The sequence below is a fragment of the Haliotis rufescens genome, unplaced genomic scaffold (genome assembly GCF_023055435.1).
Source record: "Haliotis rufescens isolate VD_foot unplaced genomic scaffold, xgHalRufe1.0.p SCAF_70, whole genome shotgun sequence".
Classification (NCBI taxonomy): Eukaryota; Metazoa; Mollusca; class Gastropoda; order Lepetellida; family Haliotidae; genus Haliotis; species Haliotis rufescens.
The window spans coordinates 1,398,139-1,414,552 of NW_025964362.1; the positions used below are offsets into that span (position 1 = coordinate 1,398,139).

Sequence of the window (16,414 nt, forward strand, 5' to 3'; positions counted from 1 at the left end):
AGAATTTGGATAGTTTAATAGCTTCCTGTTTTTATTACCTGCCCGTCTAATGAGCTCACGTCGTAGACTTTGCTAGGAACATCCTTGACCTTCACGAGGATAGATTCACAAGCCTCCATCTGAGATTTCAGGGCAGGGTTGGTCTCGCTGTGTCGGTGTCGCGAGTCGTTCTTCTTGCTCTTGTTGGCTGACTCTGGATGTTTGGCGTGTGTTTCCCTGGACAACAACCTTCAAGAAGACGGTCAGACTTACTCTTCACTCCTGGCATCATTACTAAGACACCCCATAGTTCAGATGGTAAATTTAGTGAGTGCCTGAGTGAGTTGGTTTCACGCCGCTTTGAACAGTGAGTTGCGGTGCCAAGACGTATAGACGCGCGCCCGCGGTCCCGACAGTAAACATTTATTCTACATATCTAAGCTACTATTGTTAGTTAGATACCATATATTTTGGACGTATTTGATGCCAACCAAACTAAGCACAGAATATCCCAGTAGCGAGAACATCAAGGCATCGATATATTAGCACCTACAGCCGTACCCTAACGTTTTGCATGATCTTTTCAGAACGGCCTGGTCTCACTTGAGTTTACCAATACTTATTTCACATAATCTGATCTCCGAGTTACTCAGTAAAGTTATATCACAAAATCTAGTTTAACTGGAGTTACTCAGTAAAATTAGTTCACAATATCTACTTTCCCTGGAGTAACTCACTAAAGTTATTTCACATTACTTACACTGGAATAACTGACTTAGGTTATTTCACATTAGCTGGTCTCACTTGTGTTACCCGGAAACGTTATTTCACACAATCTGCTCTCACTTGAGCTCGTCCATCTCCTTCAGGACGTAGAACCTCCAGTTGTCCAGGCTCTTCCTCAGGGAGTCCAGGATCTGCTCCCCCGACGGCAGTGTGGCCCGGTTCCCATCAGGCGGGGATTTGTCCGCCTTTGTGCTGGCAATGATTACCGTGCTTCCCGGAGCCTGTTGAACAATCACTTCATATTGATTGAACATAAACTGAAAGGTATAATCTTGCAGAAATTCTGCCAAAATCTTTATAGCTCTTTCTACAGTCTTAGGGGATCCTAAGGATCATAATTGACAGCCAGTATTGTAGTGTGATGGGCGATTCCTTGACGCAACTGTCAGCGATATCACGGCTATATGACAACGATATTACAGCATTATCAAAGCGATCTCACAGATGTATGTCAGCGATATATCACAATATGATATCAGCGATATCACAATTATATCACAGCTGCATCTGCATAATCACCGCCACATCACGACAACCAGTTAAATACTACATGACCTGAACTAGTTCGTCATCGTGTCCCAAATGCATAATTCGGCGCTCACACTATCGACCAGTGGTTTTGATGCACTGGAAAACAGCTGGGAAGTATCCAAAACGTGTTACATATGTACAAAGTCATAATCACAAGTTGAAGATCAACATGTTTTATGATCTTTCGTCCGGAACACGCAAAGTCACCGCGAATCACGTAATGCATATTCCTGCTGATTTTTTTTATTAAAAAGCGATTCGGGTGAGAAGTAATCATACCATGAATGAATTGGGGGTGGGGGGTTGGGGGGGGGGGGGGGGGGGGGGGGGGGGGAGGGGGGTTATGTGTTATGATTATGAATTGCTAAAGTCGTAATAGAAGTCGGTTGAGAAACTGAAAAATATGATGGAAAAGTCGGTTGAGAAACTGTGAAAAATATGATGGAAAAACACATACAATGATCAAGGGGGACTATGCACGTGGTTATTTGCCTATTTCCAGTGTAGGCACAGACATTGAGGTTTGTTCAATGACTGGCATTCGGCCATTGTCTTTCTGTTGTATGTTTATCAATGTTAATCTGCTGCCTATAACAACATATCATGTATATATACCTCTCATCACTTGGTTGTTGCCGCTCCAGCTTGATAACGGTGTACGAATCTACATCAAAACTTCGCTATATGAAATAAACCTGAAGTTGTTATCCACAAAGTTGAATGTTTTTCTTACATATGACGTCTGTCTGCAAATAATCTAGACTGGAGCAAACAGTTTTGATGTTTTTAACATCAAAGGTTAATCTAATTGGTTTAAATATGAACATCGTTATAGTTAACCTGCTGTAATACAACATTATATACATATTATTCTTTTAGCTTTTGAGGTATAATGCAAATATTTGAAAAAATGTAAAAGTTAAATTCACACCGAACCGTCATGTGTCGCAGTAGCTGGGGTCGACAATTGGACGCCCTCGAAATCAGACGATGTGGGTTCGAACCCCGCTAGCGACACGTTTTCCAACAAAACTTGAAATCATTCAATAGTTCATAAAACAGTTCCGTCTATTCCACGTATTATTTGCAATGTTGGTTTAAGATAATGTATGATTGACAAACAACTGTCCATTTCTGAAACATAATGGAGCGGTTAAACAATAGAATGACGTCACAGACGTGTTTTGATCACGGGTAATTGAGGAACATGGTTTATACAGGCCGGTGAAATACTGACGCTGCATTTGATGAAGTACTGGTTGTTCATCTGAGTGAGTGAGTGAGTGAGTTGGGTTTAACGCCGCTTTTAACAGTATTCCAGTTATATCACGGCGTGTCAGCTTATTGTGGGAGGAAAGCCCGAAGTGGTGCAGGTCTTAGACGTTTACCACTTCGGTGAAACCCACGAGCACGGGTATGGTGCTGACAAACCTAGAAACATAATCGGGGCGAACCGGGATTCGAACCCACAATCATACATTTCTGGCGTTCCCAAGGGACGCAACCCAGCACAGCGAATCGCGGCGCCTTGAACGACTGGGCCACCCGTACCCCCGTAGTTAATCTGAGACAAGTCTAGATTAACATCACTGCAGTTTCTTTAAGTGTTATTTTAGAAGCTGTGGTGGCAATGTAGACAAGGCTACCAACCAATCGTTAATTATAGAGGTTCTAGCATCTGCACCGAAACGTCGCATTGAAATAATATAGAAGTTGAAATCCATAAGGGGCGGTGGGGTAGTCTAGTGGTTAAAGCGTTTACCTGTCACGCCTGGGGCCCTGGTTCGATTCCCCACATAGGTACAAAGCGTGAAGCCCATTTCTGGTGTCCCCCACCGTGATATTGCTGGAATATTGCTTAACGCGTCTTAAAACCATACTCACTCACTCACTCACTCACTGAAACACATAGTCAACTATTATTTTGTCTTTTATGAGGGCTGGTAAAAAAGTTCTAAGCCTGACAAACTTTCAACTATGGGCCATAACAAAGTGAACTAGTCAATGTATTACATTGTTTAAGTACCGAGCAGTCATTAAGTTTTTGGTTTCAGAGAAATGCACTCCCCAATAAATTCATGACCGCATGTCACAAGTGTATGGGGATAGGTGCCCTCGCTATTCCACTGTTAAACGTTGGGCAGTTATGTCTAAGGTTGGGAGAACAAGCCTTGATGATGACCCTAGGTCTGGACGTCCCTCTACTTCCATCAATGAAGATTCAATCAAGGAGATTAGAGAGACGTATTACCATTGCTGAACTTGAGGAAGACACAGGTCTAAGCCATGGATCCATTGAAACTAGTATTCATGAACATTTACAGATGAATACGATATCTGCTCGTTGGGTCCCAAAGTTCTAAATTGTAATCTTAAGGAATAAAGAACTGACATTTCCAGATGAAAATCTAGAGCTAGTTGAGGAGGATTTCCTCAAATTAAAAAAGAGATTAGTAACGGATGATGACACATGGGTCTAGCACTATGATCCCAACGTCAAAACGTCAATCCATGGAATGGCACCATTCCACTTCTCCGGGAACAAAGAAATTCAAGTCTTCAAGATCAGTGAAGAAAGTTATGGCCACTGTATTCTGGGGTGCAAATGGTGTGATCCTAGTTGATTACTTATAAGTCAAAAGACGATTACCGGTGCCTACTATGCTGATTTGCTTCATCGCCTGAGTGATTCAAAAAGAGGAACGCTGACTACTGGAGTTCTATTTCATGACAATGCCTCTTCTCACAACTCTCGACTTACAAAGGCTGCTGTGCAACAATGTGGGTTCGAAGAGCTTCCTCATCCTCCATACTCGCCAGACCTGGCACCAAGTGATTTCCACCTGTTTCCTAAACTTAAAAAACACCTTCGTGGAAATCGCTATGACGACAACGATGACCTCAAAGCTGCCCTGAATGGGTTTTTCAGGGTGGCTTCAGAAAACGTCTTCCTGACTGAAATTATAAAGCTTCACTATCGATATGAGAAGTGTATTGAAAAGCAGGGAGATTATGTTGAAGAATAAAATTAAAAACACTTTCACAATTGTTGGTTTTTGTTTACTTGGCTTAGAACTTTTTGACCAGCCCTCGTAGAAAGTTACAAATAACCACGGCCATGGTACCCTCATTCAGTTTATACGCAGTTGTTGTCTCAATGCCAAACGAGTAATTACCACTCAGACAGTGTCGATAATAATAATAAACTATTGCAAAGTTTAAACATTTCTCAACACATTCCCCTGAAACTATGGTAATAAGCACCGGCCCATCACAGCCAACACATTCCCAATCAATGACCATAAACAACCCGGACCTGTGAAATCCATTATTGGAATCGTAAAGGCTCCTAGAGTGAGATCCAATGTCCCATTTCAAAACCAATTTCAAAACCATTACCGCCCTTGTACCGTTCACACACATTCGCACCAATCAGCACAAACCATTACACCTCAGATAAATCAAGAATGAGAATACGGAGCTACTTAAACACGGATGGAGATTCCACATCAGCAGCTTCGGTGTCAGGATGATCTAGAAATGCAGGGTTTGTTGAAGGAAGTTGTTTGTAGGATGATGGTGTCTGTGACACGGTATAATCAATGGTAGACATACTTATACGCTGAATATCATGATGGGCGAGGGGAACATGATGATCAATATGAGTGTGATAGTTGTTGTTGTGCTGTTATAGTAATAGTGTTTGGTCCCCTGCCAGGATTTTAAGGGTAGAATTGTTTCAAGAGCGTGCATAAGTCTCCGGGTACTTTAGTTTTTCGGAGTGAGTGAGTTGGGTTTAACGTCGCTTTGAACAGTACTCCAGCAAAATCAAGGCTTGGAGAGTGAGTTAGTTATTTTGGTTTAACGCCGCTTTGAACAGTATTTCCGATATATCACGGCGTGGCGAGTGAGTTATGGTGCTGACAAACCTAGAATTATTTGACCACGGCGAATCTGGGTTTTGAAGAGTGAGGAGGTGAATATTGTTTAACGCCGCAGTTAGCTATATTAGCTATAGCACGCGTTGGGCATGGCAGAACAGTTGTTTTAAAGGAAGAGCAACGATAATCGGTACGGTGATGTGTAATTATTGCATTGTTTTCTTGTAATCTCCAGGGGGAAAGTGTTTGGCAAAGCCGAAGTCTGATTTGTAGCAGCAGAAGCGGAGGCTTCATGGTGGAAGCATCGTAATAATAATAATTATAATAATAATAGTCCATTTGTCATGCGCTCATCTACTAGGTAGTTGCTCACAGTACTACACAACATTTTATTTACAGTACATTATTTTGAAAAGATGTGTTTTGAGGTAGTAGTAGTAGTAGTAGTAGTAGTAGTAACAGTAGAAGCAGCAGAAGTAGTAGTAGTAGTGGTGGTAGTAGTAGTAGTGATAGTGGAGGTAGTAGTAGTAGTCATGCTTGCCGTAAGAGGTGACTATGCTTGTCGTAAGAGGTGACTATGCTTGTCGTAAGAGGTGACTAACGGGATCAGGTGGTCAGACTCGCTGACTTGGTTCATGCATGTTTGGCGTTAAACAACAAACAAACACTTGTAGTAGTAGTAGTGGTAGTAGTAGTAGTGGAGGGCAACTCACGGCCTCCTGGATGCTGGTGTAGATGGGGAGGACACTGTCGCAGCTGGTGTGGTCCACTCTGTTGTAGAGAAGAAGGAAGATGGACTCCCGGGTCAGGTACATCTGATGGGCGTGTTGACACACCTACAGCACGGACAGCATTGTTCAGAATGGTGTACAACAATGGGAACATTAACGTTGTAAACCCTGATTGCAGCCGCTATCACCACGTTCATTATTTTAATAAGTGTCGTAACAAATCTAACACAATGTGAACGAAATGTGATTAATATCAGAGGTGAAGTGAGTTGAGGTGAGGTGAGGTGAAATGGGGATTAACGTCGCGTTCAAGATTAATGGATGTATATAGAGGGACGTGCTAATGCCGGTTCTAGACCAGTGAGATACCATTCCGCAGTTTAACGTGGATACCCGACTCGGGCACTGTATACTGAGTCCGAGGCGCCAAGTTCTTGTTATGTCCCCTTATACGAGTAACGCGCCAGGCAGCGTAACAACAAGTACCATAGTTATCATATGGGATCAAACCACCGACCTTTCGCTCTCCGGGCGGACGCTCTATCCACAAGGACCATAGCGGCGGTCCGATAGAGATCATATTCTACACCACACTGGGATACCCAGTGTATTGACCGACAATAATACATAGATACATCTATGACTTATCTGGCTCGGGGCGGTCGGGTAGCCTAGTGGTTGAAGTGTTCGCTCGTCACGCCGAAGGCCCGGGTTCGATTCCCGACATGGATACAATGTGTGATGCCCACGCCGTGATATTGCTGGAATATTGCTAAACGCGGCGTAAAACCAAACTCACTCACTCACTCACTCACTTACCTGCCTCCCTGTCATATCCCAAATCTCTATGATGAGGTGATGCTCCTCCCCACTCAGCTTCCTGTCGAGCAAGTTTTCTGGAACCATTTTAAAAATCCCAACATGAGCCGTTCGACGCTTTTACGAATGACATATAAAAAAAGAAAAAGGTTCTGATCATAATTCTGTTGACAAAGACGTATAACCAGATTGACATTTCTCCTTTTAAAACACATGGGCTCCTGATGTACTAGCTCATGTCATATTCATTGTGTTTTCATGATGTATTTTTGTTAATGCAGTATGCATCTAGTGTTTCACACTGTCTTTAATAACAAGCAATTGTATTAATGGCAGCGTCTGTGTTTCCACTGTTATGACGTTTCAGTGCTTATTCTAATCCTGCGTATATCAATTAGAATCTGATGAAGACACGATAGTGGTTTGTGAATCCTGCTTACACTTCACAGGCTTGATAAGGTAAGGTGAAATGGGATTTAACGTCGCGTTCAAGATTATACAACTCTGTGTGTCCGTGCGTTCCTTTCTTGCTTGCTTGCGTGCTTGCGTGCTTGCGTGTCTGCTTGTACTAGCCCGGAATGATGCTGTTTTTATAGTGCTAGCCCACTGCCGCAGTTTAACATGAATACCCCACCCAGACACAGACTGTAAGGACTCCGAGCCGAAGAGTCCTTGTTTTATCCCCTTAATTCCGAGTAACAACAAGTACCGTCTTTTCACTATTGGCATGACGTGGGAGGGATCGAACCACATACCTTCCGTTCTCCGGGCAAAATAATAGATAAACGTGCAAGCATCTACATCGATACAGTCAAACACTGTTGTGTCGAACTTACTGTTGTCTCGAAGTAAAAGCTTGGTCATTGCATCTTCCTTCTTTAGTCATCGGTTTCGGTTGTGTCGAACCTCGGCTAACTCGAAGTATTTATGTAGGACCCTTCAACTTCGACACAACTTTGTTTGACTGCATGTCGAATTAGTGTAAATAAAGAAGTTGCAATCCACAACATTGCTTGTTACTTTTTCCAACTTATACTATGCCAATCAAAGAATTAACATATACCGCTTCCATTAAAGCTTTGTCTTGTTTAAAACCAGGGGGGGGGGGGGGGGGGGGGGGGGGTGCAATAGAAAAAGTCTCTCAGAGACTCCGATAAAACCAGGGGTAATAAAGACTGTAAAATGAATGTCCATCTAGTGTGTACGTACCATTGTGTTTGGATGTCTTAAAGGGGTACCATAGCTCTACCTTGACGCCGTCGGTGGGGTTGTCGTTAAGTTTGGGGGTCGGGCCGATGAGGGACTGGACCAGGCTTGTCTTGCCGCAGCCAACATCGCCCATAACAAACATCTTCACTCTGAAGAAACAATAACAGAATCGCATATATAATAGACTAAAAATATTTTGGAAAGGAATTAATATTCAAGTTATCTATGCCACTATTTTATTTTCCCACTGTGATTACAGGAGATGTCGCTTGGGTAAATCAAGGGATATCTCCCGAAGGCTGTTCAGCTACACTCGCGACACTGATCATTACTGCTTACAAACTGAAAATAGAATGTCACCTTCGTGTTGTGAAGCCCATTTTGCGAACTCTGTTGTGTTATTGATGGAACATTGCTAAAAGCTGCGTAGAACCATACTCTCTCTCTATACGGCAAAATGTTACATTTTAAAAACGTGTGATGAATCTACTGTGCACCTCGCCTTTTTCCCGGGAAATAGTTTATGTCTTGAAGCACTCAAACAATCCCAGACTTATCGTGGCGAGGCTGTGAAGCAGGTGCGTGTTGCCGTTTTCAGATGCTATTGACATTGATTGATCTGAGTCAATCCCCTGATACGTGTTGGTAAAGAAGCTCAGTGTCAAGCAGATAATGGTCCAGATAGAACTATTGCCATTACACATCTGTTTAAATAAACCCAAATAAATCTGAGACATATGATAATGTTGCAAAAATGTATCAAGAGAGTTCACTAGCACCAGGAATACCTCTATATCGATGTGTGAAAGACATAATATTAGTGCGTGTGTGTGTGCGTGCCTATGTGTGTGTGAGAGAGAGAGGGGTGAGTGTGTGTGTGTGCGTGCGTAGGTGCGTGTGTGTGTGTGTGTGTGTGTGAGAGAGAGAGAGAGGGGGGGGGGGGGAGTGGGTGTGTGACCTCATTTCTTTCAACAATTTCGAGATAAATGTCGTCATCGATCCACCCGAGATCAAAGAAACAACTGAGAAACTGAGAAACAATAGTCAGTGTCCCATCAGAACTATGTACAGAAATTCAAATGTGGCAACCCCTGTGTCATGTTGTATGACAAGATGGATGATTTCGATTTTCCAGTCGTGAATTACCCCTTTATATCGAGCAATATACCATCAGCTCCAGCTTATGGCGTCCACATTTCTCAGTTGCTCGGGTACTTAATGGCACAATCCAGCAGGATCAGCATACATACACACTGTATAAGGAGGCTTAGAAAATGCAGTGTTCGACTCTAAACGTTAGTGGGGACGGATAGGGGGAGTATATTTCTCGTCACTGTATTCTGAACAGAAAGATCCTGGTGAGTTGGAGGACAAAGAGCCATTTCCAGGTGATGTGCAAGAACTGACAACTGACATATTAGATTCTCCAATCACCTGATCCGAACTTTTTGAGATTTTATTGATTTTTCTAAATCCTTCGACTCCATTTAGCGTCAGCTTCTATGGAAGATATTGCACAAACATGGTGCTAAAATGTGTAAAATTATGCAATTCATCTACAGTAATGTAAAGGCTTTTATTCGTTCAAACAACGAGTGTCTGGTACATTTGATTGTTTCATGGGTGTGTGTGTGTGGCCCTCCGTGGTCTAACGATAGAGCGTCTGCCCAGAGAGTGAAAGGTCCGGGGTTCGATACCCGGCCGCGTCCTACCAAAAGACGTTCAAAGATGATACATTCGTCTTTAAGGGGCTAAAACAAGGACTGGCCGACTCGGGATCAGTATACTGTGACTGAGTGGGGTACTCATGTTAATCTGCGGCATGGTATCTAAGTGGGCTACCACTATAAAATCGGCATTAGTCTGGACTTGATCAAGTTTCAGATGATAAACTGAGTCTTTTTTAAATATTTCATCTCCCCCAGTCAGCACTATGCAGTATCATGTGTTTCTTTAAAAACATGGGTTCAAATGTCGGTTCCCCCGAATGTTTACTATGTATGTCAGCACCATACCGGTCCTCGTTGGTTTCACCAACATGGTATATTATGGAGCCGTATCGTGACAGGTATAGAACAGTTGTGTACTTTGTGATAAAAGCATGAAACTTGGCACAGTTGTAGGTAGGAAACTACGGTTATAACGAACTCAAAGGGACTACTATTTTTAGTTCGTTATAGCCGTAGTTCGTTATAAGCATATATAAAGCATAACTTCAGCAAATAGTCGGGACTAAAAATTAAGTTCGTTATATCCGTCAGTTCGTTATAAGCGTGTTCGTTATAACCGTAATTTACTGTATTGACATTCTAAATATTTTCAGATATGGGGTCACCCAAAAAACCCACTATGGCCGCCATGGAGGAATGGAATTTTAGTACATCTCATGTGAACATGACCCACAACCTAAATATCAAATGAAAAATGCACATTTTGGGATGTATGTACCCAACACTACATCTGTAAAGTAAATAAATTTATCATAATAGACTATTTATCATGATTTAGGTAATCTAAAGTGTGAACAATATATTCATTTCTTTCTTATTCGGCATATCTTTAAGACATACTTCATTGAGGCCAATTAACTATACCAATATTGTATACTCATTTCGTGAACACAATGGCAACACCAAAATATTAAAGAACAATATTTGTATTTATTGAAATATGCTGTAAATGGCTAATGGTTTGGTTGGCTTGGGAAATAAAATGTGATTACAGTTGCCACCATATTTGCAAAGTGGGGTACTGAGTAAATGTGCCACAACACCGTTACATTAACCCTGCGCCTCCCCTCCGACATACTGTACTCAAACATTATGAAAAATAAACATTTGGTAATGTATTTACCCATCATTACATCTGTAAAGTAAAAATATATATTTTGATTGAAGTAGTCTAAAGTGTTAAAAAACGAAAACAATATACATTTCTTTCTTCTTTGGCATTATTATCTTTAAGACATACATCATTAAAGACAATTAATTTTACTGATAGTGTGTATGCATATGGTAAATAATTTAAAAACAAATGATATGATAAGATAAGAACTAATTTTCAGTCGCTATCAATATAAATAAGTTATTAAAATACTATGATTAAAACTTTTTGAAAACATTTTTTTTTTAAATTCAGAGCACTACAAATCATGACGAAACGCGACAGATCCGCGAAGGTTACGGAAGGGAGGTAACTTTAAATGTTTCATTCCCTTGTCCCCCCGCTCCAACTTATTTTCTACCTCTTTAACATTTTGATAAAAAAACATAAATATTTTTATTTGTTTATTAATTTATTTTATTATTTTTTTAAATTAATTTATTTATTTTATTTTTTTGAGACAAAAACAATAAAACAAACCTGGCCTCGACCCACTGGATCATATTTTATTCGGCTCTGACAGTCCTGGAGTGTTGTAATATATCCGCATTCTCCTCGGGGAGATATAAAACACACAGATAAAAGATAAAAGGTCGAATGTCGAACATAAAGATCATGGCGGTACTTCTACAGTAACGTCTCGGGTCAATTTTGGTTCAGTTTTGCCGACCGACGTGCGTCATTTCACGACGTGTGGCTGGATGACCTGCCGTGAGTCTGAGCACATCCAGACTATAATCAACCAGTCCCCTCTGTCCCTGTGGTACGAGCATTGTCTGTCTGTTTCAAGTGAAGCTAGGCCTTAATCGACACAGACTATCGTAACAGCTGGAATTTGAAACGAAAGTAATGATAAAAGAAACGGGAAGCAAAACTGCAGCCAAAGAGGCCTGCTGGGAAGCATTGCGTGTGGTACGTTTTGAGAATGTGAATATGCCATGACGTGAGGTGAAATGGAGTTTAACGTCGGGTCCAACATTATTGCACTTATATAGCGACGTGTATGTCGAGCGCCAGACTGGGTAATAACAATTATTACCTATAGGGTTAAAAATAACCGAATACATAAAAAGCGTATGTGATCCAGTGCAAATGTCACTTCACGCGGACCATAATATTATTTGTTGACGTCATTCAAATTTATTGTGACGTAAGGTCGGATTGACGTCACACTAGAAACGACGTCATAGCTGAAGCATCAATTGTGGTTTACACGTCGCATCCATGCAGCAAATTGTATACAACTAGTTGTACCGTGTGAATACCCCCAAAACAGCGGCAATGACCAGAGCATTGTTTTAATGGGGAGCTCAAAACGATTGAGAAAAAATAGGTAAAAACTCGTGTAAGAATTAAAGAATTACCCTCCCTCTCGCTCGGGCAATACAAGAATTCTGACACTCATTTCGTAAAATCAGTATCACACATGCTCGTATAATAATCTATACACTGCAAAAATGTGTCTAGAACCTAAAAACAAACTTAAAACACGTTCCTTGTCCCATAACATTGACATGTTTAGGTCTTAACATGTTTAGGATTGTGTTTAGATCCTAAAAACAAACTTAAAACACGTTCCTTGTCCCATAACATTGACATGTTTAGGTCTTAACATGTTTAGGATTGTGTTTAGATCCTAAAAACAAACTTAAAACACGTTCCTTGTCCCATAACATTGACATGTTTAGGTCTTAACATGTTTAGGATTGTGTTTAGATCCTAAAAACAAACTTAAAACACGTTCCTTGTCCCATAACATTGACATGTTTAGGTCTTAACATGTTTAGGATTGTGTTTAGATCCTAAAAACAAACTTAAAACACGTTCCTTGTCCCATAACATTGACATGTTTAGGTCTTAACATGTTTAGGATTGTGTTTACCAGCTAAACGTAGTTAGGGTCTTGGTTTTGACACAATATTTATTTGACACAACAAAGATCATATGACATACACAAAAATGGAATTCTTTGAAAAGGAATGATTAAAATGACCTACCTAAACAAAGGCCCGGGGCAATTCACTTCCTCCTCGTTGGAATACAGACTGGCTTCACTGCATTCCTCCATGTTGTTTCTTCGTCCCCTGAACGACCAGCCACGGTTATCAGCAGCCGGAGCCTGGAGTATGTAATGAGAACAGGTGCGAGCAATTCCACACGACCATCATCAATATCGCGTGCAGGTTGGGGCAGGAGGAAAGTGTTTTGTAGTTGTAGTTCATCTGCTCTGTTTACCTCCAGAGATTTATCGTGAAATCGATCGTCCGCTCGCTTAATTTGTGAGGGATGGTTTGAGACCTACCTAGCAAGGGGTGTGTATGGGATAGTATATTGAAAAGCTAGAGGGATTGGATTGAAAGATTTTTTAGGTAAATCTTCATTGTAAACCTTCACAGACAAATGCATACATGTGGGAGTGAGTGAGTGAGTGAGTATGGTTTTACGCCGCTTTTAGCAATATAACAGCAATATCACGGCGGGGGACACCAGAAATGGGCTTCACACATTGTACCCATGTCGGGAATCGAACCCGGGTCTTCGGCGTGACGAGCGAACGCTTTAACCACTAGGCTACCCGACCGCCCCAAATGTGGGAGTGAGTATAGTTTTAGTTATTCATGTAGTTTAGTCATATCAGGTGTCGTGTCAGGTCTTTAAGTGGGGTGTCAGCTCTGGAATGGGGGTGAGAGACGGTTACCATTTTGGTGAAACCCACGAGCACGTGACCCGTAATGATCCGGGTTAGAATCGGTCTTCAGCAACCCATGCTTGTCGTAAGAGGCGACTAACGGGATCGGTGATCAGGCTCGCTGACTTGGTTGATGCATGTCATCGTATCCCAATTAAGTGGATCGATGCTCATGATGTCAATCACTGGATTATCTGGCCCTGACTCGATTATTTACAGACCGCCGTCATATAGCTGGAATACTGCTGAATGTTGTGTTAAACCACAAACAAATAAACAAACACGAGCACGTGGCGAATCAGGGAATTCTCAATAATAGGTTTCTGGTACGCCTAAGACTCGAAACTGCGAACTGTCCTGCCTCACACAACACTACTCTTATTGTAAGTTGTAGTTGACGTTAATGAATAACATTCTTCTGGAAAGGATGAATTATGATTGAAGGATACAATTACCGTCATCATATAATCATGAATGCGGCTTGATACATGACACATTTTCATGCAAGTGTTTGAAGCGTAGCGCCTCCACCCCTTGACAGAAATAACAGTTTAACTGTATCGACTGACTATGTTTTACAGAACATCTAGCATGTCCAGTGAAAAGGTAGATTTCTGTGTAAAACATGAGGACACATGTTTTCCCAACATTTACGGGAACGGAATATGAACTGGTGGGACCCTAACATAATACTCTTAGTGCCATGATCAGCCTCGAACACAAACACTTTCATTCCATTGTCAAAAAAACACTGTGATTGGGTGAGGATGTCAGCTTTACGTTGATGAAGGATATATGCTTGAACACTGTACCATTAAGTACAGGATAAAACACGCATCTGAGGTTTGGGTTGAAAATGTAAAACCGCGAGCGAGGGAAAAGTCTGAGGGCTTTTCCCGAGTTCAAGGTTTTACAATTTCAACCAAAACCGAGGAGGCGTGTTTTATCCAACTTATAAACCGTCTTGATGCAAGAAATACCAGAGATACCCCATAGTGAAACAATACAGCGTGTCACGAAGGAATTCGAGCAATGTGCGAGAGAATAAACACGTGCAGCATGGACCAATTTTAGTCATGACATGTAAAATTGAACAAGTTTTCATCACCTGCCGCTGTGGCTCAGTGGGAAAACAGTGGATTACAAAACTGTGATACGATACGTGTGAATGAACACTGTGTTCATATCAAGACGCAAGTTTACGCAAAGTCAATTGTAAAATCTAGGTATTACAGTTGAGATGTAAAACCTCAAACGCAGGTTTAGAAGTGAACCATTTCAAAACCTAGGTATGGAAGACGAGCTGGTTACTAGGTTTACCCGACGTTGTCAGGAACCTAATGCAATATAGGGTAACGCAGTGATAGGTTTATAACCGGGGACACAGTGTGTCCCCAGTACCCGTGTTTGTACCCTGTGGGGAGTCCGTCGTAGAATAGATCCCCATCATCTCATGGTGCCACAAGCTTTAAGGATTCCAAGGGGTCACTCAGCAGCTATCTGAGTATTGCCTTCCGTGTCCCAGAGTGAGTCTGAGACGCTACCCTGTAGCACGCCTGGCTGTGAGAGGTTCTCCAAGTCCAGAAGTGCGGGATCCGAGAACCGTAACTCCTTACATCTTCCCGAGGCAAGGGAGTTAACTGACTATAAAAGTCCAGTTTCCAACCTTGCCGAAGTAGGCTGGTATTATGGAGTTACATTTTGGCTGGACTAACGAGTCTATGCATAGTCCAATCAAAATCGCGCACCGAAATCGAAATCCGGTTCGTAAACTGTCATGCAGATTTCGGTCGACTGCAGGATTTGCAAAGCATGTGCACCGCTAACTCGTTGTCAACAGATATTTTCTAAATCTTTTCATGTTTTTAATCAAGGTGCTCACGTGATTTGATGCACTTCGCGATGTAAGACTCGTTTTATCACAATATAGATCTTGTTTATCGATCAGATCGTCTTGACTGGGCGCCACCGTTTTGTTTGAAACAAATGCAAGTGATACGAGAGGTTGAATCTGATTGGTCAATAGGAGAGGCATAGAAAGGACATAACCCGTAATAGCTGGCGCTACGATCGAGCCCAGTAATTCGAGCCTAGCTCGGCAAGGGTGGAAACTGGACTTTAAAAGTCAGTTAACTCTCTTGCCTCGGGAAGATGAACTCCTTATTACCCACATAAACATTCACGTACTGTCGTACACCCGTAATACAAAATACAGATAAATCTTAAATCATCTGATAAGACTTTTACTATATTAACTGATAAGACTTTTACTGTGTTAACTGACGTCATGTCAAGCTCTGACGCCTCGTTAATCAAACTTTTAGTATCAACTATTAATGAAATGTTTAACAGCAGACAGCGTTTTACATAATATATGTCTTAGTCGATTGATATCTGTATATTTTAATACATTTTAATCTATTTTATTTTTCTATTAGGTATGAACTTACTAGTGTATATCTGTTTTAAAATAGTGTCTCATAAGCCTAGCTAGGCTGGATGGTATGATAAATTTAATATGATGTATTCTAATTGTTCCATGCCATGTGCCACTTTAATAAACTATGTCTGTCAGTCTACAAAATACAAGAATGAACTCTACGGAAATTTCGTGAGTGGCAAATAAATGAATCGGGTGGGGGCATGTCATACCCTGACGGTGTGCGAGATTGGTGAGTGTTCAACAACAAACAAACAAACCCATGCTTGTGGTGAGAGTCGACTTAAACTGGACCAGGGTGTCGTTGTACAAAAACAACCTCAGCACTGCGAATGTCTTAACTCTACGTTAAGGTAATGGAGCTATGATCACCTCAGCGCTGAGATCGCTTTGTACAAGGACACCCAGATGGTCACATTATTTGACCTGCCTGATTAGGTATCGTTACCCGACGTCATGAAATATT

At 41.5% G+C, this 16,414-nt stretch overlaps 1 protein-coding gene across 1 annotated transcript in view; it reads right to left on the bottom strand.

Moving 5' to 3' along the window:
• The window catches only part of LOC124135459, a 39,937-nt gene that overhangs the window by 17,302 nt on the left and 6,221 nt on the right, over positions 1-16,414 (bottom strand). The window contains exons 2-7 of the mRNA XM_046500809.2: positions 12,817-12,938; positions 7,937-8,085; positions 6,728-6,804; positions 5,891-6,013; positions 826-986; positions 39-228 (exon numbers count right to left, since the gene is read on the bottom strand). Coding sequence (XP_046356765.2) covers positions 39-228; positions 826-986; positions 5,891-6,013; positions 6,728-6,804; positions 7,937-8,085; positions 12,817-12,887 — 771 coding nt within the window. The 5' untranslated portion in view covers positions 12,888-12,938. The remainder of the gene's footprint in view (positions 1-38; positions 229-825; positions 987-5,890; positions 6,014-6,727; positions 6,805-7,936; positions 8,086-12,816; positions 12,939-16,414) is intronic.